The 19,514-nt window shown below is 54.3% G+C and overlaps 1 protein-coding gene across 7 annotated transcripts in view; it reads right to left on the bottom strand.

Annotated features, from left to right (window-relative positions):
* Positions 1-836: 836 nt before the first annotated feature.
* The window catches only part of ZNF512B (zinc finger protein 512B), a 29,975-nt gene continuing 11,297 nt past the window's right edge, over positions 837-19,514 (bottom strand). For 3 of the 7 annotated variants that reach the window (XM_056507573.1, XM_056507572.1, XM_056507576.1), the window contains exons 10-17: positions 17,160-17,252; positions 16,266-16,364; positions 15,272-15,559; positions 14,531-14,722; positions 8,223-8,324; positions 7,168-7,230; positions 5,123-5,221; positions 837-4,762 (exon numbers count right to left, since the gene is read on the bottom strand). In XM_056507573.1, coding sequence (XP_056363548.1) covers positions 4,469-4,762; positions 5,123-5,221; positions 7,168-7,230; positions 8,223-8,324; positions 14,531-14,722; positions 15,272-15,559; positions 16,266-16,364; positions 17,160-17,252 — 1,230 coding nt within the window. In that variant the 3' untranslated portion in view covers positions 837-4,468. The remainder of the gene's footprint in view (positions 4,763-5,122; positions 5,222-7,167; positions 7,231-8,222; positions 8,325-14,530; positions 14,723-15,271; positions 15,560-16,265; positions 16,365-17,159; positions 17,253-19,514) is intronic. The other 4 variants (XM_056507577.1, XM_056507578.1, XM_056507579.1 and 1 more) reach the window with 3 other exon arrangements.

Genomic DNA, 19,514 nt, shown 5'->3' with positions numbered 1-19,514 from the left:
AGTGGTGCTGTGGGTACCTGTGGGCGCTATGGGGTGGCTGCACAGTGGCATCCCTGCCCAAGATGCTAGGGGTGTAACACACAGCACCCCCACCACCCTGCAGCTGGGGGATTTGGGGAACCCCGGGTTCTGACAATGTCTCTGGGCACTGGGAGAAATGGGAGGACCCCGGCCCCGGGGGGCTCCCGGGCGCTGTGTGGGATCTGGATTTGCTCGGCACCGCGCTGCCCTGGGGCTGGGGTTTGGCTACCACATGTTTGGGGATGTGGGGGGATGAAGGCAAGCAGCGCTCCCGGGGTCCCCACCCGTCCTTGGGGAGGCGAGAGCGCCTGTGGGGAAAGGCTGCGTTCTCAGCCAGCTGTGGGATCAGCCTAAATCTGTCCCTGACTTGGGTTCGGTGCCAAAAAATCCATTAGGAAGCAGAAGAGGATTTATTCCCACGCTGAGAGAGCCGGGGGGTGGCCCCGGGTCCCGCAGAGCTCCCCAGGGAGGAGAGGGCCTGGGCTGGATGTGGCCCCTGGGGCCAGCAGATGCTGATGATGGGATGGGTGGGTTGGGAGCAGCTTTAGGGGGATTTCTGCCGTGGGAGTGGGGGCCGGCTGGGCTTGGGGCTGTGGGCACTGGGCATCCTCCTGGCACCAGGAGTGCTGGTGTGCTGAGTGCTGGTGCAGGAAGCACTACCAGTCCTCACCTTCCCCATCCCAGTTTCGGGGCTGGTAACCACACACTCCATCCCCAGCAGCTGGGGGAGTCCTCTCAGCCACTGCCATGAAGGATAAATCCAAACCCACCCCAACCTCCCACTGAACTGCCCAATAACGCGGATGAGACAGTGCTAATAAAAAATCAATAACCATTTATTCGATACAGCTGTTTCATACATACAGTACAGGGAGCGCCTGGGCGCTGCTCGGAGCTGCTCGGACAGTACTCTCCAACTGAGGATTTGTCAATGATTAACAAAAAAACAGATCATCACAAATCGGGAGTTTATTATAAGATAGTTTACCGTTAAAACAATTTTATTTTTTGCAAATAAACACTTTTTAATATATATATTTATATATTTATATATATGGTTACAAGTGATAAATTGAAAATTTTTTTTTTCCTTTTTGTTTTTTTTTCTGCTTTAATTTTTTCCCCAAAATACACTTATGCACTAATAACTGGCATCGACGAGAAACATTCGGATATGCCGTGGGATGGGTGTCACAAGGAGAGAAAGAAAAGAACAAAATGCTCCCAGGGTTCCTGGGGGTGAGAGATGCTCCAGCCCTGGGCAGCTCCATCCACCTTGGCTGGAGCTGGTGTGACACAGCCATCCTCGCCAGGGCGTGGTGTTGGTGCCAAGGGTTCCCCAGTTCCCCATGACCCAAGCTTTCCATGAGGTCTTCCCACAGGCTTGCAGTCCATGCCTGCTCCCATGGAGGTTTAGCCCTTTCCTCAGGGACAAGGGATGGTGAGTTTCCCCAGCAGTGGAGGTGCAGGACCACAGTGTCACTGTGCCCACGGTGATAAAATCCCCAATTCCCATGGGTGATGGGATGGTGAGTTTCCCCAGCAGTGGAGGTGCAGGACCACAGTGTCACTGTGCCCACGGTGATAAAATCCCCAATTCCCATGGGTGATGGGATGGTGAGTTTCCCCAGCAGTGGAGGTGCAGGACCACAGTGTCACTGTGCCCACGGTGACAAAATCCCCAATTCCCATGCGTTATGGGATGGAAGGGGACAGGACACCTCGTCCCCCATCTAGTCCCTCTGCCTGTCCCTCTGGATCAAGGTGGTTACCCCTCTGGCACTGCCTTGCTGGGAGCACCTGGAGGGGCACAGCCTACTGGCCCCCCCAGCAATGCCACCATGGTGTCACTCAGCCCTGCCCGCTCACCTGTCGTGGCACTGGCAGGTGCTGGCGATCCCAGCATTGCCCTGGAACAAGCAGGAGAGTAAAGGATGTCTCATGGAGAAGGTGGGGGGGGGAAAACATGTTCCTCTTCGAGTGATGACTAGTGGGGAAAACACCTTTTTGGGGTGGAGGGGGAACCCTGAAGATTTCACTTTCTCACAGAAATTCCCTCCTGACCATGGTGCTGCCCTCACTGGGGCTGTGAGTGCTCTGAGGGTGACAGGGACAGCCCCAGCACCAGGACTGCTGCTCCCACTGCCTGCCCTGAGACCCCAAATGGTCCCTGGGGTCCCCTCCAGGCTGGTGTCACTCTGTGAGGCCACTGCAGCTGTCCCTGCTCCTGCCAGACATTCATTATGGAAGCAGAGGCGGGTTTTGATCCAGACCCCATGATGACCCCTGAGCCAGCCCTTTGCCTACCCCAGCCTGAGCAGCTCCCGGGGCTCCCCCCCTGTGGAGCACAGTGCTGCCTGTTAATTTAATCAATGAGAAGCCAATTAATTACATGTTAACAGAACAGAGTCCCAAGCCATGCCTAAGAGGAGACAGTGAGGATTGTGTGGTGACCATCCAAGCCAGCAGCCTGGGCTACACCTTCCCTAGGCCAGGGCATGGAGCTTTCCTGGGGACTTCCCACCATGGCAGGACATCATTTTGGGATGCAGAGGCTCCCTCTGCACCCTCACAGAGATTTCAGTGCCAGGCCCACGGCTCTGCCTGTGCTCCCCTTCCTGCTGCTGCCTGTGAGCTTTTCCAAGCTGTGCTACAGCTCCCAAAGGTCTCCCCCTTCCTCAGGGAGGCAGAATCTACCCCAGTGACACCATGCAAACATAGATCCGATGAAGTGCAAGCAGCGACCAGGCTGAGCTGCAGTGACTAATTAAGCTTTCTCACTAATTGCCTCGAGGCCCAGCACAGGCAGCAATGCTCAGTCAGTTCCCTCAGCTGCAGGCACGTGCCCAGCTCACTGGGCAATGCAGATGGTGGATCCAGGCGCTGTGGACAGAGCAGGAGCCCTGGCTCCCTGAGAAGCCACCCTAGCTTCAGCCACCACTGTCCCCCCTCCCTGGCTGGAATAACCTGCCAGTGGAGGGTGTTAATTACGCCTGAGCTGCTGCTTGGAGCAGGGAATGATACCGAGCCTCTGGCAGGCAACGAGGAGCAATGAAGGAAAGTGAGGACTGAGGTTTGAATTAATTAAAGCAAAAGCAGAAGCTCCCCCTCTGATGCCTCCTTCCTGGCTCTGCATAGGGGAAAAATCAAATTAAGGTTTTCTGTTGTGTTACTGAGAGGAAACGTGCCCCTTTCCCAAGGACCGAGGTAGCCTGGTTTTGCCTGGAGACGGGCACATCCCGGTCCAGGGATGGCTCCCCCTGGGCTGGAGCGAGGTGTGATGACAGTGCCAGCACAGGAGCACAGAGCTCCAGGGAAGAGCACAAGCAGGGATGGCACCACAGGGTCCTGCCACCCCGAGGAGGGTGGTCAGGGGCTCAGATGCATCTTTGGAAGCAGAGACTCCTCCTATGGTGGGTCCCAGCCCGAAAGGACAAGGGGAATGTGAGGTGCCTGGGAAGCAACTGGGCTCATCCTACAGCAGGACCCGTGATTGTCTCTCGATGCTGCCCCTGTTGCACACCTCCTGTGGCCACAGCTGGGGAACTAAGACTCCATTCCTCCCTCCTGGGTGACTGGCGCCTTGGGGATGGAGCACAGTGGGACCCTGAATCACCCTTGGATGCCCCCAGGCTAGGGGACGGCTCCTTGGCTGCCATCTCCCCCTGACCCTGGCACTGGCATCATGTCTCTGCCATCACAGCACTCCAGGCAAACACAACCCAAGCACCAGGGCACAGCTCCCTCACTGCACTGCCACTCTCCACGGTGCCCACAGCATTCCCACAACTTCCCATTAAACCCTCCAGCCTGACCAGTCCCGGAGCTCCCTCTCTCCTGCTCACACCTCCCACTCTCCCAGCGTGTCACAATCCTGCTCTGTGCCTTGCACCACGCAAACCCTGCCAGGCTGACATCCCACAGAGCCGCTGCCTGCCCAACCCGCGGCTGCAGGGACAGCGCTGCCTGACCCCTGACCGCAGCAACCCTCCGGCCCCTCCGGGTCAAACATCTTTGGAAACATCACCCTGGAGCTGGGAGGCACGGGGAGGGTCCCCGCCACGGGACCCCGCTGCTATTGCACTTCTCTCTCGCTCAAGCGTCACCAGGCTGGCGCAGGGAGGGGAATCACGGGCCGGGGGAGGCAGCGGGGCCCCACCGAGGGCTATGTACAAGGGCAGGGGGTGGAGCACGTTCCAGCTTTCTTGATCCTGTTTGTTTTCCAGTGTGAAACAAGGTCCGTGATTTGTTTAAAGTGGTTAACTGGTATTTTCTGTCTTTTTTTTTTTTTTTTCCTTTTTTTTCCTTTCTTTTTGTAAAAAGAGGGTGAGAGAAGGGTGGGGCAAGGGGAGGTGGGATGGGGAAGAGGGGACATAAAACTGGGAGAGACCCCCACCCTGTTACCCTGGGCTGTAAACAAATCCTCGGAGACGAGTCTCTGAGCTGCTCATTTCTCGGGCATCTTGCTGGCTCCTCCCTTCCGCTGGCTCGGGGGCTTGAGGACGAGCTCGTCCCCCTCGGGGCTGCCCCGGGAGCCTTCCCAGTGCTCGAGGGTTTTCTTGTGATTAGTCTTTGCTGCCACGCTCTCTTTGCCCTTCGGGGACATTTCCGGAGGCCTCTCCTTGGGTTTTCTCCCCCTTTTCTTCCCGTTTGTGCTTTTCTTTTTCTCCTCTTTGCTGGAAGAAAGCTGTTCTCTGTTTTTCTTTTTCCGGCTGGCCTCTGAGGAGGTTCGGAACCAGTTCTGTGTCCGTGGGGTAACACGGGGGTTAGTGACACTCCTGGGGCAGGCACTGGCACACACAGCCCGAGCCTGGCCCACCCCTTACCCACTGGCATCACCTCCCTGAGGTCAAACTGCTCAGTGCTGAGCTGCTGCAATGAGCTTGGGGGTGTCAGGGACACCAAGGGGGATAGGGAACGACCTCCCAGGCTGACTGAGCTGTTAGTCAGCTCTGTTCTTAAGAGACATGGATGGATGGATGGATGGATGGATGGATGGATGGATGGATGGATGGATGGATGGATGGATGGATAGGGACAGTCCAAGGATGCATGTGCTGGAGCAGGGACCAGCCCAGGCCAGCCCCAGCTGCTTCCTTACCTCCGAGTGAGCCTTGATGATGTGGTACTTGACGCCACTCTCGGAGCTGAACTCCTTCTGGCACAGGAGGCAGCGGTACTTGCCCACTGAGTGGTCCCCCTGCAAGACATAGCAGCTCCTGCAGAGCCCAAAGCACCCTAAGGGGTGACCCTCCCCTGGCTGTGACCCTCCTGTGACCTCAAAGTGACACAAAATGAGCACTCATGTCTGAACCACCAGACCTCTGCCAGCCTCGGTGCTGGGCCAGGAGCTCACAGCCACATCCTCTTTCTGAGTTTCAGTCCACGCCACTCGTGCTGCAGCCTGTGTGTCCCCAACACCTGGTGATGGGGCCACTGCCCCATGTCCTTGCCTTCAGCAGATCTGTGATCCCCTGGGACTGATCCACCATCAGATTTATGTCCAACACTCACCTAATTTTCCTGTCAAATTGTCAGAGAGCCAGGGATTGCAGGATTCCTGTCAGCAGCGCCCTGGTGGGATGACAGATCTCCTGGCTCTGCTGCAGGTCACGGCACGTGGGAGATAATGTGCTCTCTATTGATGAGGGGGTTATGGATGGGCCCTCTGGGCCGTGTATTTCCTCCCTGGGAATTTCTCCATAGCTGTAAATCTTGAGTTAGACAGGTCTCTCATTTCGGGAGAGGACAGGCCTGGCTTCAGAAATCCTTGAGCAAAATCATCCTGGTGCATCAATGCCCACTGAGGATGGGGTGCTGCCTGGGAGCAGCCTCTGCTCGTGCTAAGGCTCTATGTATTGCAACCAGTTTTGCAAGATTTTACAGCAGGAATCACAGACCAATTCTGGAGGGGCTGTGATTTATTTATACCAAATTTGTTAGCACATGTATTCAAAGTAAATCATCTCCCTTAAGGGGAAGAATCCTGCTGATGGCAGTGTGGGGATTGCAGAGCAACTCCCCACTGCTGACTCCCAATACCTGGCCCCAGCTGTGCCGGGTTTAGAGGGGGCAGCTCTGTAGTTCATGGAAATGTTCATGCAGATCCTAGCTGCTTCCCTGCACAGAACCAACCAGAAATCAGCTGCATTTTCTCTTAGAGAAGGAGCTGTCCTGGTCTTCTGTGTTTGCTCTTTTATCCTGCATAAATCCCGCTTCTCCTGCCGGATCTCTGCAGCCCATTTTCTAAATGATCTCATTAAGGGCTGCTGTTCCAGCTAGCGCTGGAGTAGTGCGGGAGTTGGTGTTTTTAATAACCACAGGGTATGTATTGGAGCTGCCTCCTGGAAGCTCCATTCAATGGGAGCTGCAGCTGGAAATGTTTCAGGGTATAAAGCTTTAGCAGCTCTTACTTGGTTCCAATTTGAGGGACCTACACAGAGCTCCTGATCCCTCCCCTGGGGCAGCTGCAGGGCACTGGAGCTCAGGGCTGCTCTATCCATCCTGTGGGAGGGCACTGGTCTCTGCACAGACCAGCTGCCTCTTCCACACTCAGCTTATCCCAGGAGGAACCACACCAGCAACCCTCTAGCTGGGCTTCCAGAGGGGCTGTAGGGCTACCCAAATTGATGGAAGACTCCTGATTCCCAGCTGCCTCAGGAAACATTCAGTTTCCAGCACCCAGCTCGTTGGCTCTGAGCTGCTGTGGCTGATGTGTGGTTGTGTGACATGCTGCCCGTGCTTAGCCAAGGGCTTGTGAATGATTTGGGATCTGGAGGGACCAGCTGGGCACAGGAGGACATGAGGCAGCAGGACTTAGACCCATTGCTGTGTCCCTATGACACTGTGTGTGTCAGAGGTCTGGGCTTGGGTGAGAAGTCCATGTTGTGGGACCTTTTCTCTATAACTGGAATAGCAGCTACATCCTCTCCATCCCATCTGCTCAGCTCGAGCCTCTCTGCCTCCATCTGCCAGGTGAAAACTCACTTGGAGCAGCACTGCCACCAGACCTCCAGCAGCCACCATCCTTTAACCTGTGCCACTGCCCCTTGGCTTGTTCCTTCCAAACCAGTGTGGGGAGGAGGGGAAGAGAAAACCCAACACCAAAGCCACCTCTGAGAAAAGGGTGTCAAAGGCAGGACCTACCTTGTTGCAATTGGCCAGGTGAGCTTTCAGCCCCGAGACACTGGAGTAAATGGCTTCACAGCACTGCAGGAAAAAACAAAGCAGGGTTAGACACGATCCCCCTCATCCCTGCCTTCCTCTGAGCCATGGCCAGGAGCCTGCTGAGCCAGCACGGCCACCGGTCCAGGCTGAGCAGTGTGAGGTTAATGCTCTGCGAGGCGCCGAGGGCTCTGGTCACACGTTTCCCATTAGTGCTAATGGGAGTCATGTGGCCACATCCCTCTGCAACGGGCTGAAAATCCTCTCCCCTAAATGTCTCCGTGGAAAACCTACATTTGTGAGCTGTTGGGAGGTCCTGCTGGGCTACAGGAGTTCTTGGAGCCACAGCAGAGGCTTAATGGAGAGGAGAAATCACCCAGGCAGCAGCATGACCAGTTTCTGAGCAACGTCTTTTCCAAGTGCCTGTGTATGACATTAATTAGCCAGCCCGGCTCCGCTGGCCTTGTGGGAACTGCCTCCTTCAGAACTCCCATTAGCAAGGCTTTGTTTGGGACATAAATCCAGGCTCAGCACCAGGGTGGGGTTCACCTCTCTGTCAGCTCCGGCCAAGGCTGTGTCTCACAGCGAGATGAGGCACACGCACCATGCCCTGAGGTTTGTGTTTGTCACAGGGCTTTAAAAAGCTTGGCTTAAATCTATCTTTGCTTAACTCTGGGAGAAGCAGGTTCTCTGCATCAAAAGGCTGTGCAGGATGTGCAGCCTTCACCCTGTCAGGATCTTGGGAGCTTCCCAAAGGCAGTTCCAGAGCTCAAATTGGGCAATGCTGCACTGTTAGCCCAAGGGTGGCCTGGTCCCCAAGCCTGGTAGCTTTAGCACATGAAGAGGATCACAAAAGTGGGACATGCTTTAACCAGCACAGCAGCAAGCTCAGGGAAAGGAGGTGAAATGAGTGTCTGAGCATCAATGTGATCAGGGGCCCAATAAGAACCATTTTTGGTGGGTTTCTGCCCCAGAAACTCCCCATTCCTCCTGCAGATGGAGACCAGCCAGCCCACGGAAGACCAGACAATCCTTACGTTGTTAGGACAGTTGATGCGGCCTTTCTCCTTCACTTCATTCTTCCAGTTTTCCAGCAGCCTGGGATTGAGCTTTGGAAGCCCTGGCCGGGTGTAATTGAGCTGTGAACAATAGCAGTTGATTAGCAGAGCTGCACACCCCAGCCTGGTCCGTGGTCCTGCCTCTTCACATGGGTCTTGCCCTGCTCCCAAGTGAATAGGAGCTGAAAACTACTCGGGAGGCTTCCCCCAGAGATGCTGTTCTCCCCCCGGGCACCACAGAGCAGGGAGATGGCTCTGGCCACTGCCCTGCCACCAGTGAGGAGTCCCTGGCAAACAGGAGAGGAGAGGCTCCTGCTCCCGGGTCCATGCCCACAGGGACTGGACCCAGGCTTTTGGGTGCGCAGTGCTGGCACAGCCCTTCTGCTGTGTTTTATAACCAGGGGATAAACAACCCTGCACACTGGGCAGAGGGGCCAGGAGCCTCCATGGCTGCCTTCCACGGATGAATGGGCACAACCCGTTAAACAATGAAAGGCTCTTGTGTCTCTGCCTCTCCTTCTGGCAGGGCAGCTCCTTCCAAGTGCTTTTAATTAGCGCTTTATTAGCGACTTTGAGGGTTAGCATAGCGGCTGGGAAGGGCCTTCCCAACTCCAGCTCTGGGGCTCAGCACAAGCCAAGGCAGCTGTGGCAGCTCCAGGCATCTCTGGCCTCCCAGCCACTGTGCCTGGCCCTACCTGCAGGGCTGCTCCCAGCCTGAGCCTGAGCCACTGTGCCAAGGTCTGCAGAGGACACCGGGCTGCACAGCCACACCAGCACAACTCCCAGCTCAGCCTGAGCTCTGCTAGAGCCACTGGATGTTGTTTTGGTTCTGTGCCCCAAACCTTCTGAGTGGGAGCAGTGCTGGGTGAGCCCACAGATGGCACAGTGTAGGTGTGGGTACCCACTCTCCATGCTCTGAGCATGGGATGCAACTGCACCCCTGCATCCATGCTGGATGGAGAGGATGCACAGCCAAAAGGTGCTTGCATAGGTGCAAACCAGGCCAAGCATTCCCCGAGATCCTGGAGCTGGTGGTTTGGAAGTAGCAGGAAGCTGGCTGGATTTCTTTTCCAGCTGTGACTTTTCCTGAACATGCTGATAAAGCTGCGAATCTGCCTTTGTCCAGCTCCCCCCAGCTGTTCCCAAAACTCCCTGCAAAGGGAAGCTCAGGATGTTGAAGGCTCAGATGCCAGCCTCTCCTTTCCACTCAAATTGAAGTGATCCATGTATCCCTGCAGCCCTCCCCTTGGCACGTGGCAGGGCATGGCCGGGTCAGGGAACACTGGGCAGGGCACAGGGCCTTGTGAAACAGCGCCATGAACACTGCTACGGGCGGATGTGCATGTGGGAAACTCCCCCGAGCCCCAGCGTGCTGCAACTCTGTCGTGCTTGGCGGCTGGGGGAGATGCCAGCAGAGCTCTTTGAAGCTCTGGGATGGTGCATCTACCAAGAGCTTGGTCCCCAGCCCGGGATAGGCAATGCCACCTCCAAGGGAGAACACAGAAGTCCCTTTTTGCCATTGATACTGAGAGCCAGGATGTCAAACAGTCTCCATAATAAAAGCCCAATCAATCCCATGAATGAGCAAACATTAACGGTAACCGCACACAGCCCCAGCAACAACCTCTCCCTCCGTGCGTCCCCGGGGAGGAGCGAGGGGGGATGTTCAGAGATGTGGACTCTGCTGCTCTGCTTTCCCACTCCAGAGAAAAATCCCTCCCTGCTCTCCCCCAACAGTCCTGCACAATAACATGCAAATCCCATGTCTTCCCAGGGCGCTGCGGTTCTGGGAATGTCAAAGTCATCTTTATGTCTCTATTAAGAGGGAGCCCCAGGCATGGAATATTTTATATTTTTTTTTCTTTTCCATTTATTTTCCTCAAACAGCCTGTAAGTGAAAATTTTCATGGCCAAATCATTAAACGACTACAACTGGTTTTGGCTACAGCCCATCTCTTCTGAACAGTTTAAGGATGCTGGGCTGGGAAGGTTTGTTTCCTTTGACTGACGGTTTTATTTAATTAACTTTCATATTTCAATCCTCTCTGCTCCCTAGACAGCTCTCCCCTTCCCCAAAATATATCACAGCAAATGAGAACCATACAGGATGTCTCAGCTGAAGAGTGCCCCTGAAGCCTCACCCAGGTCCCCTGCACAAGGCACAGTTCTCCCTTCATCTTGTGGAAGCTGTAGACGATGCTGTGAAGGCAGAATGCACCCAGAGGTGCTGGCCAGCAGCCAGGTCCCACAGGAGGGCCACAGCATGCCAGCTCTGCTGAGCAAGGGCAGGAAGGATGGACTCGGCCCCGCAGCTGGAGCTGGGATCCGGTTTGGCCCACAGTGCCATGAGTCTGCAGGGCTCAGCCTGGCTCCTGCCTGCATTGCAGGGCCATTGTTTTGGGGGGATAAACCCAAGCCAGCCTCTTCTGCTCTGGAATTTATCCTGGTTCCAGTATAAAACCTCAAGCCTGGAGATTACTTTTCCCCTTTAGCTTTATGACTGGCCTACAGCTGGCCCTTGCTCCAGATCCTTTGCACCCCATGGCACCAGACTCCACAGGGATGTGCAGACTAGATGGCTGCCCCTACTGACACTGAGACCCTGAGCCATGGGAGGCAAATGGAGTGCCCATGTATCCCACAGTGGAGCTCTGCATCCCTTCCTGCAGGAGCCCATCACAACCTCCAGCACCTTGAAGCAAGGAACCCCACCTCAAGCTCTACAAAGAAAGCATCACACTCTGAAATAGTGGAATTTCCACAGCATTTTCTCCCTTTCTGCCTCTTAGATGCCTCTTCCCTCTGCTCAAAGAGATTGTTTCTCCTCCTCCACTACATCCCAGAGCCACTGCCATGAGCTGGGAGTCTGTAGCCTCAAGGCTGCTCACGGGCAGGTGACAGCCCCAGCAAAGGCCAGAGGAGGGTCGGCATCATCTTCATGGAGCTTCTGGAGAGGGGATTTTTCCCAGAAAAGCAGCAGGGGTGTGCCCTTCCCCATCTGACATCCCCAGCAAGCGGCTGTTGTGAAACACCCCATCTGTTTCAGCTTATCTGGAGGCAAATAAAGATCGGAGCGAGAAAATAAGACTCCAGTGTATATTTAGAAATGCTGGATTTGGTTAGCGCAGACCGAAGGCAGCGCAGGGCCTGGGATCGAGCAGCAATCGTTTATTCTGATGCCATTGCTTTGGTGTGAAGGAATCCATCCTCCCGGGGAAAGGCGAATGCATCCCACCACAGGCCACCAACAGGATCCAAACCCAGCATCCCGCTCCCCGGCTGGGACCAGCAGCCATGTGGCCACAGAGCAGGGGCTGCAGTGGGGCTGCTCCTGCTGCCAGGCTGAGAACCCCTGTGTCCCATCAGCTTGATGAGGAGCTGTGCCTTCCCCTGGGAAAAGGCTCTGCTGCCTGGAAAAGGGACAGAGACGGGTGGCTTTTTTCATCAGCTTCCTTGAAATCCACACTGACTGCTGGGACCATGGTGGGGAACTAGAGAGTTCAGGGATGCAGCTTGTCCTGTGCTGCAGCAAGTTTGGCTGTATCCATCCACCACTGGCTACAGACCAGAGCTGGGAAGCACCTGTCCCTCTGGAATCCTGGAAATCCCTAGGTATTGCTGAAAAGGTGAAGGAGCAGCTGCAATCTGCTGCTGATCCCTGACATCCCACTTCTCTCCACATCCAGTACAGGGTCTGCAGGCCAGCAGTGTACTGCCAATGTCTGGGCATGACTCAGGGGGAAGAAGAGGTGATGGTGTGGTGGCTCTTCTGGGAATTCCATCAGTTCCCACCACTCCCCAATGCCCTGGTCAAGGTGAACTGGTGTTTATTTTCCTGCTGCTCCAGTGGCTCTGGGCTGGTTCCCTCAGGAGGGCTCCCCCGGGGAGGGCCACCACATGTGCTTGGTGGGGTGGTGGCACAGGGACATGGGGACACTGCCAGCTGCTCTGAGCCTCCCATGTGGCACAAGGCTGTGCCACAGGCAGCTCTGTTTTGGGGCTGAAATGAGGCCAAATTTGGCACCTGCTGGGAGGTTTCTTTCTCCACCCTGAACTGAACCAACTTGTAAAGGCAGAGCAATCCTGAGCAATGCAAACCGTGGCTGAGCAGAGCAGCTCAGAGCGTGCTGAAGTCAGCAAGCTCCCACCAGCCTGCCTGGGCAGAACCTGCCTCCCACCTCCTCCCAGCATCACTTGTCAAGAAAAAATGTCATAGACTGAACAGATTAAAAAGTGTTGTCAAGGGAACGTGACAGCCACTGCAAGACTCACAGGCACACGCACGGCTGTGTATGGATTCACCCAGCACACCAACCTTCTCCAAAACCCATGTGGGATTTCATGCAGGGCCTGAGGTCTCTTGATCCTCCAAGTCAAGAGCCTTGTTTTGCAGTGTGGGAGCTGATCCAATTCCTCCCTTTCCCATCTTTAATGCAAAACTGCTTTTGCCAGCCTCACAGCAATTCTTTGCTTTTTAGCACTGAGATGGGGCTCAGTTCAACTTAAACAATCAGACTCAGAACACAAGAAATGTCTCATTAAAAAAACCCACCAGCACTTCATGGAGCAATTACGCCAGTGCTGAGACCTTTATGATGCCTTTGTCAGCCTGAGAATGTGCCCCTTGTCCAGGCCTGGGGTCCTGGCTGCTCCCTCAATTCAAAAAGAAAATATCCAAAGTTAGGAGTAAAGGGAACAATTCCAAGAGTAAAGAGAATAAAAAAAGAGCTGAGACAGGAGAGGGGAAAAGAGAGCAGCACACCTTCTTTCACAGTATCTGAAATAGCTACTTTGGGCTTGGTTTTTTCAAGTTATTAATGCATTGCAGCTGAAGTCATCTGGAAACCAACAATGGCAACACCAAGCACTGGGGAAATAAAGGTTTGCAAGCAGTTCTGGCCCTGAAATGCCCAGCTCTGCCCCAAGGTGGATGGCAGTGCTGCAGCTGGATCCCCTTCTGTGCCAGTGCCTCACTGGGATGCCAAGAAGGGTAAAGAAGCTGCTGGTTTGTTTCTGTGCTGGATTTCCACATGCAGACCAGAGCTGAGCCAGGCTGAGCTTTTTGGGTCTCTGCAGGACCCTGGTGGCACTTCTGCTGAGCACAGAGAGGTGCCAGGACAGCATGGGACAGTCTGTGGGAGCAGGAGGGGATTTTGGTGCAAGCTCTGCTCTCCTGCCACCCCTTTTCATGGGAGTGACCCCCATCACTTCTCCAAGCTGGCTCTCACACTTGGGCTGTTCTCATGGCTTGGGGTAGGTCTTCTGGGCTGGGACTATTCACACTCTCCTGATGCCCTCTGATCCTCACTTCCATCTTTGCAACATGCCCAATATCTTGCCAGGGTGAATTTCAGAGCACTGGACAAGAGATGCCCAATTCTTCAAAGCAGGAAACAGGCCTGGCACCTAGCTGCAGAGTCACCTGCTCAAGAAACAGACTGCACCTCATGCAGAGACTTGCAAGAGAGCTCTGCATTGAATCCTGGCAAACAGAAAGAACTCCTGTTCCCTCTCTTTTTTCTCCTTTACACTGAAAAGGTTTATGATTTACTTCCTTTTACAGTCCAGAAGCAGCATACCTGGAGGGAATTTCAGCTTTAGTACACTCCCAGGAATAATCACCTCCTCCCACAGCCAGAAGGGAGGTTTGGTTTAACGTGTACTCACTCCAATGCCTACAAAAAGCCCAAGCCTGTTGGGGCCCTGTGCAAACCCCACAACACTGGGCCACGAGTGCACTGCTGCTGGAGCTTGCAGGGCTCAGTCCTGTCTCCACTCTCTGCCTTCCTCTGCTCCCAGAAGTGCTGTTCTGGGATGCTGCAGGCCTCCTACCTCCAGGAAAGCATCTCCCAGAAGTTAAGGAAGAGATGTGGAAGGGAGGGAATTCTGCCTGGGGCATCTTTGCTCTCTGACAGCACAAGAGAGATGGTTTCAGATCCAATCTCTTCACGTGCTCCTCTTGGCTGCCAGCCTCTACTTCCCTGCTCAGCATGGACCAGAAATGACCTCTCACCCCAACACTCTCGGGGCCAGACCTTGATCTCTTCCCAGTGCATCACCTCTTCCTCCAAAGGGCACAGCTGCCTGCTGCTGGGAGCTTCCAGACCACAGCAGATCAGCCTGTGCTGGGTGGGCTTTTCAGCAATAAATCTGCCATCACAGCTAATTAATTTAAGGCACAGCAAGTGAGACATGTGAGCCCTCAACCAGCTGGAGCCAGGCTGGAATCCTGGGATCTCTGTGTGCAGCTAGTGCAAGAACCAAAAGGAGAATTGGAGGCTGCTCACCCGCTTTGTTTCAGGCACCAGGTCATCCTTCATCCTCCGCTTGGTCCAGTCCCTGGCCAGCTCATCCTCTGCTATCTCCTGGAGGTGGAAGACGGCGACTTGGGCTGACGTCCTGCGGATGCGGCCGCTCGGGGTCCTCTCAAAATCTTCTACAGGAGCAGGCTCTGGCTTCACCTCTGGCTCCTCTGGAGGCTGCAAGAGAGACAGAGTCAGGAAGAGCATGACAAGAGAGCAAGCGAGCTCTCCAGCCCTGGGACAGGGATGTTGGGATTTGGTCTCTGTGCTTCCAGACTTGCTTTGTGCCTCCGCACTGGAGCACGGGAACAAGGGGTGCACCCCAGCCCAGCAGCAGCCATAGACTGTGTCCCTCCGTGCTCCCATATGTATAAATGTCTCCAATTATTAGAGTTAGGGAGTGATTAGTGTCAGCAGGGATCAACAGAACAGAAAGGGATGCTCCCCAGGGACAGATCCTGCCACCCCAGCACTGGCAAGCAGCTGGCACTTGTGAGGGAGCAGCCTGAGGTCTGTTTTTTTTTCCTGCAGAGCATGGATGCACGGTGGGCTGGAACACAGCCCTGTGGGCACCAGGAAAAGTGAATGCTGCAGACCACTCTCACCAACAGCATTTCTGGAGGGGTGGAGGAGGGTGTACCCTGTTCCCCCCTGACACTGCATGGTACAATACACGTGGATGGTGATTTAGGGAGAGAACAACACTGGCCCGACGTCTGCACCTGCCTTGCCCGGCCCGGCCGTGGCCGGCTCTGTCCTGCCCGCGGGCTCTGGCGCTCTGCAGTCCCCCCCGGGGGGGGATGGCCCCGCTCCTCGGGCTGCGCAGGCGTCCGGGGCGCTCACCGAGGCCGGGTGCTCTGACCGCACGTGATAGTCGTGGCCAGCCTTGGATTTGTACTTCTTGCCGCAGTGTGGGCAGCTGAACACGGGCTTGTCGGCCTCGGCAAGCTGCTTGCCACACCGCTTCTGGTGGTACTGGTAGCCCATCAGGCTGGAGAAGTTGGCCACACAACCCTACGGAGATGGGGAGAAGGGGAGGGTTAAGGAGGGCTGGGGTTTCATGTAGCCACATTGAAATTGTGGGGTGTTGTTTCTCCAAGGAGGAACATTCCCGAGGAGCCCACTCCAAAGAGCGGCTCTGCCAATCCATCCTCCCCAAGGGCTGGGGAATTTGACAGTTCCCAAAGAGCCAGGCACAGGCACGACAGACAGTGTCCTGGAGGGATGGGAGGAGCTGTCCCTGCCCCTGGCACTCCCTGCCCCAACACACAGACAGAGCTGTCTGGACAGACACACAGCAGCAGGCAGCAGGAGGGGAAGGCACGGGGGAGGCGCTGCCTGCAGGGAGAGCAAAGCAGCCGCGGGACAAACCTCTGCCACACGCCTCCCTTACCTGTTCGTGACTTGTCTGCAACCCGCTCAGCTCTGCTTTTGATGGGGTTCGGTTTGGTTTTATGCTGTGCCCAGGACAGGCTGTGCCCCTTCCTGAGCTCAGGAGGCAGAACCTGCCCTGCAGCACTCCTCAGTCTGCCCTGAGCCCACCCTCCTGCTGGGCTGTCCTGTTGCTGGAGAGCCAGTGGGACAGGGATTGGGATGGCTGAGCTAAGGTGGAAAAATCAAGCACATGCCAAGGGATGCCTGGAGAGTACATGTCCCCTTCTGCATGGAACTCACTCCTTCCACCTTTTCACAGAACGAGAAACAGGAATTGTTCTCGTACCTCATTGGGACATTTCAGTTTTCCCATCTGCTTTAGCACTTTCCTCAGCCTTTCCCGCTCTTCCTGTTCACCAAGTCCAGCGGTTTCCACAGGAACAGGCTGGAAACAAGGAAGTAACAAGTGACAGAGTCAACCATTTACTCACTCCTCTGTGCCAGGAGTGGATGGTAAAGCCCTGCCTTGCAGGGAGCTGCCCTGGCTGGAGGGAACCTCTCACTAGGAGAGCTGGATCTCCCACTGCTTCACTGGATCTGCTCATGCCTTTCTTGTGATTACACCCAAAGGGCCAGATGAGAAACCCAGGAGCAGTTCCTGCACAGAGGATTCAGCAAGACTGAAGAGCAGGAGATCAAGGCACAGGTAAAAGACAAGTCACAACTGGTAAGCATGGGACACGTAGAAATGTAGTTATGCCTTGCCCAGAGATGTACAAAACCAGACTTTTAAAACAGCATCTAAACTAGTGCCTGCAAAATTTAGTCATGATAAATTTTGTCATGCATGGTGGAGAGCTAAAGAGCAGATTTTGAGATTGGTGCAAGGCAGAACCCATCAGTCCCAGGCACAGTTTTGGAGGCAGAGCTTTGCCACTCAAAAGCCATCTCACCATACTCACCAGATCTTCCTCCATGTTGAGATCTGAAACCCTGTTTTATTTTTTCAGTCCTCTGCTCTACTTATCAGGATCAACATGAGCCTAATTCACTACCTGAGAAGGAAATGCTTTCCTTGGCAGGAAGGGGGAAGGGCACCATCCAGGCTAAGCAGTGTGTGAAATGCTCCAAAGGTGGATCCCTCCTTCACAAAGATCATGGAAAGAGGACTTTTGATGGATGGCTTCATCACCTGCATGGAGAAAGGAGGCACAGAACGAGCACAGCCCAGCTCCCTTACCTTGCTGACGTGTTCAGCCATGGTGTGGTAATTCAGCCCAGCTTTGGACTTGAACTGCTTCTTGCAGTGCTGACACTTCAAGGCATCCTGCAGCTGAAGGAATTAAAGGCAAGTCACCAGACAGGCCACATCTTTCCAAAGGCTGCTGCTGCTGCTGGTCAACACCCCATGGGTGGCTGTTGCTGCACCAGTATCCAGTGGTGGGATCCAGCAGGCAACACTGCATCCCTGTTTCCCATTCCAGGCCCTGCCTGCAGCTCAGAGCTTCTCTCTGTTGTCTTGGATGCTGTTATCAAACTCACATGCCCCAATTTTTGGAAAACATTCCATTTTGGATTTATATTTAAAGCCTCACCGGCTGAAAACATCTGGATCTAGTGTCTTACTCTTCCTGTTAAAGGGTTAGAGAGAGAAGAAGCTTTGATCAGCCAATGCCAGCGGACTGTGCTCTGCAGTCCTGTTAAGTAAGACAGATGCTGGTGTACAGGGCAATTTCTGGGTGCCTGGGCTCTGTGAAATTAAGGACACAATCAAAGGAGGATATTTTCTGCCTCTCATTGCCCTGGTGTTTGACCCAACTCAGCCCCCTGAGTGCAAGGGGAGATGCATTAACTGCAAACCCCGACATACAAGGGGCAAAATGGGTGAACAGCTCTTGACTTCTGCTGGGGAAGGGACCAGAATTTATTGACTCAGGAGGTTCATGCTCTGGGCACCAAGAGACAGAGTATCTTGACAGGGAGCCAGTGCCTGGCCAGCCGTGGTCATTCCTGCTTCTCCTGCCAGATGATTGAAGGGAGAGTGGTGAAGGTCAAGCAAGACTGAACTAAAAGCTGGAGAGGCAATGAAGATGGATCTGCAAATCTCTCCTCATTATGGAACTCTGAGAAAAGGAAGAATAGACTCACTGCAGTCATTTGGGAATGATTCATGGTACCTGTGCTCCCATCAGTTAATCCTGTCCCAGACCCAAGCACTTGATCCTAACAAGGTGTATGCTAACAGCTCCTTGACTCATTAGATGCTACTAGCAGCTAATTTGGGATTTACTCCTCCGGTCAACACTTAAAAACATACCAAGCCCACATTCCAACAAGCCCTCCCACCTGGGATACCAGGAGGATATAACTGCCCTTGCTTCCTTCAGGATTACGCATATTGCAACCCTCTCCATCTCTTATTTGCATTCCAAAACCAAAGGAAACAGGTGAAGACTGCACATCCTTTTCCCATTGTCCAGATAAGGAATATATCAGTCATTAAAGAAGAGGAGATGCCTCAACCCCAGGATGGCTTCTGATAGGGTGGATGTAGCAGCAGGATCTCACTAAGGTCGTGCCACAGGTACATCTTAGAGATGGAATGCTGAGAGCTGGACCTCTGGTCATACACCTGGAGCTTAGTTTCCGTGAAGCATCCCAGCTCCCAGAGCACCACAGCCAGCTTTGGCAAAGACTCTCCCTCTCAGGAAGTCTGACAGAACACCCACTCCGAGGGCTGGAGCCCCAGATCTTTGGCTGAATATGGGGCTGGCATATTTCCAGCAGGGAAGACACCACAGACTGCTCCAGCAGAGCCCTGCTCAGTAAATCATCTGGCTGTGCAGCCTGCACAGAGCCAGCCTGGCTTGGGAGATGCTTCAAAGTAGAGGAAATATGACCAATGATGGCCAGGATCCCCACTCCATTGAGGCCAGGAGGATATTTGAGACAGCAGGATTCTGCCCAGCGTTGCTGTAGTACGGGGTTTGGGAGGGACAGCAGCTTCCCACTGCTGTATAAACAGCAAGGCAGTGGCTGGGGAAGCATTTACAGAAAATGAATGTGGAATCAAAGCCCAGCCACACATTTTCAAAGCAGGAGGCATCGATCCCACGTTGGCTCCACCAGGTGACGGATGAAGACGTAATCCTGTGCTCTGATGGATGGTGGTGTGGCACAGAGACAATTTTTCACTGCACCATTACTGAACCCCTGCATCCTGACAGCCTATCTGAGCACATCCAGGGTCAGAGTCTCCCTGAGACACACTCTCATGCAACCAGTTTATCTGGTCTGATACCAGGCACAGCACACAGTGAAACCCCACAGCCAGGGCTCCAGAGGAGGCCAGATTAGAGACAGCTCCAACAGTCTCTCCAGTCTTAAAACTATTCTAGCTACTAGAAATACCTGACTCTGTTGAGACATCGGGGCAAGGGGCCCAGATCACAAAGGGATTCAGAATTGCTGAAAATTAGGGTCCAAATCCCTCTGGGTCAATGCAAGTCAGCCAACAAGCTGAAGATAACCAACAAGTGCTCTATCAAGCACAGTCCAGAAAGGATTTAGGAGCACCACTGTACATTTATGAGAG

This window comes from Oenanthe melanoleuca, chromosome 20 (assembly GCF_029582105.1).
Source record: "Oenanthe melanoleuca isolate GR-GAL-2019-014 chromosome 20, OMel1.0, whole genome shotgun sequence".
Lineage (NCBI taxonomy): Eukaryota > Metazoa > Chordata > Aves > Passeriformes > Muscicapidae > Oenanthe > Oenanthe melanoleuca.
Note: the sequence above shows the minus strand (reverse complement) of the source record. Positions and strands in the feature narration are given on the sequence as shown.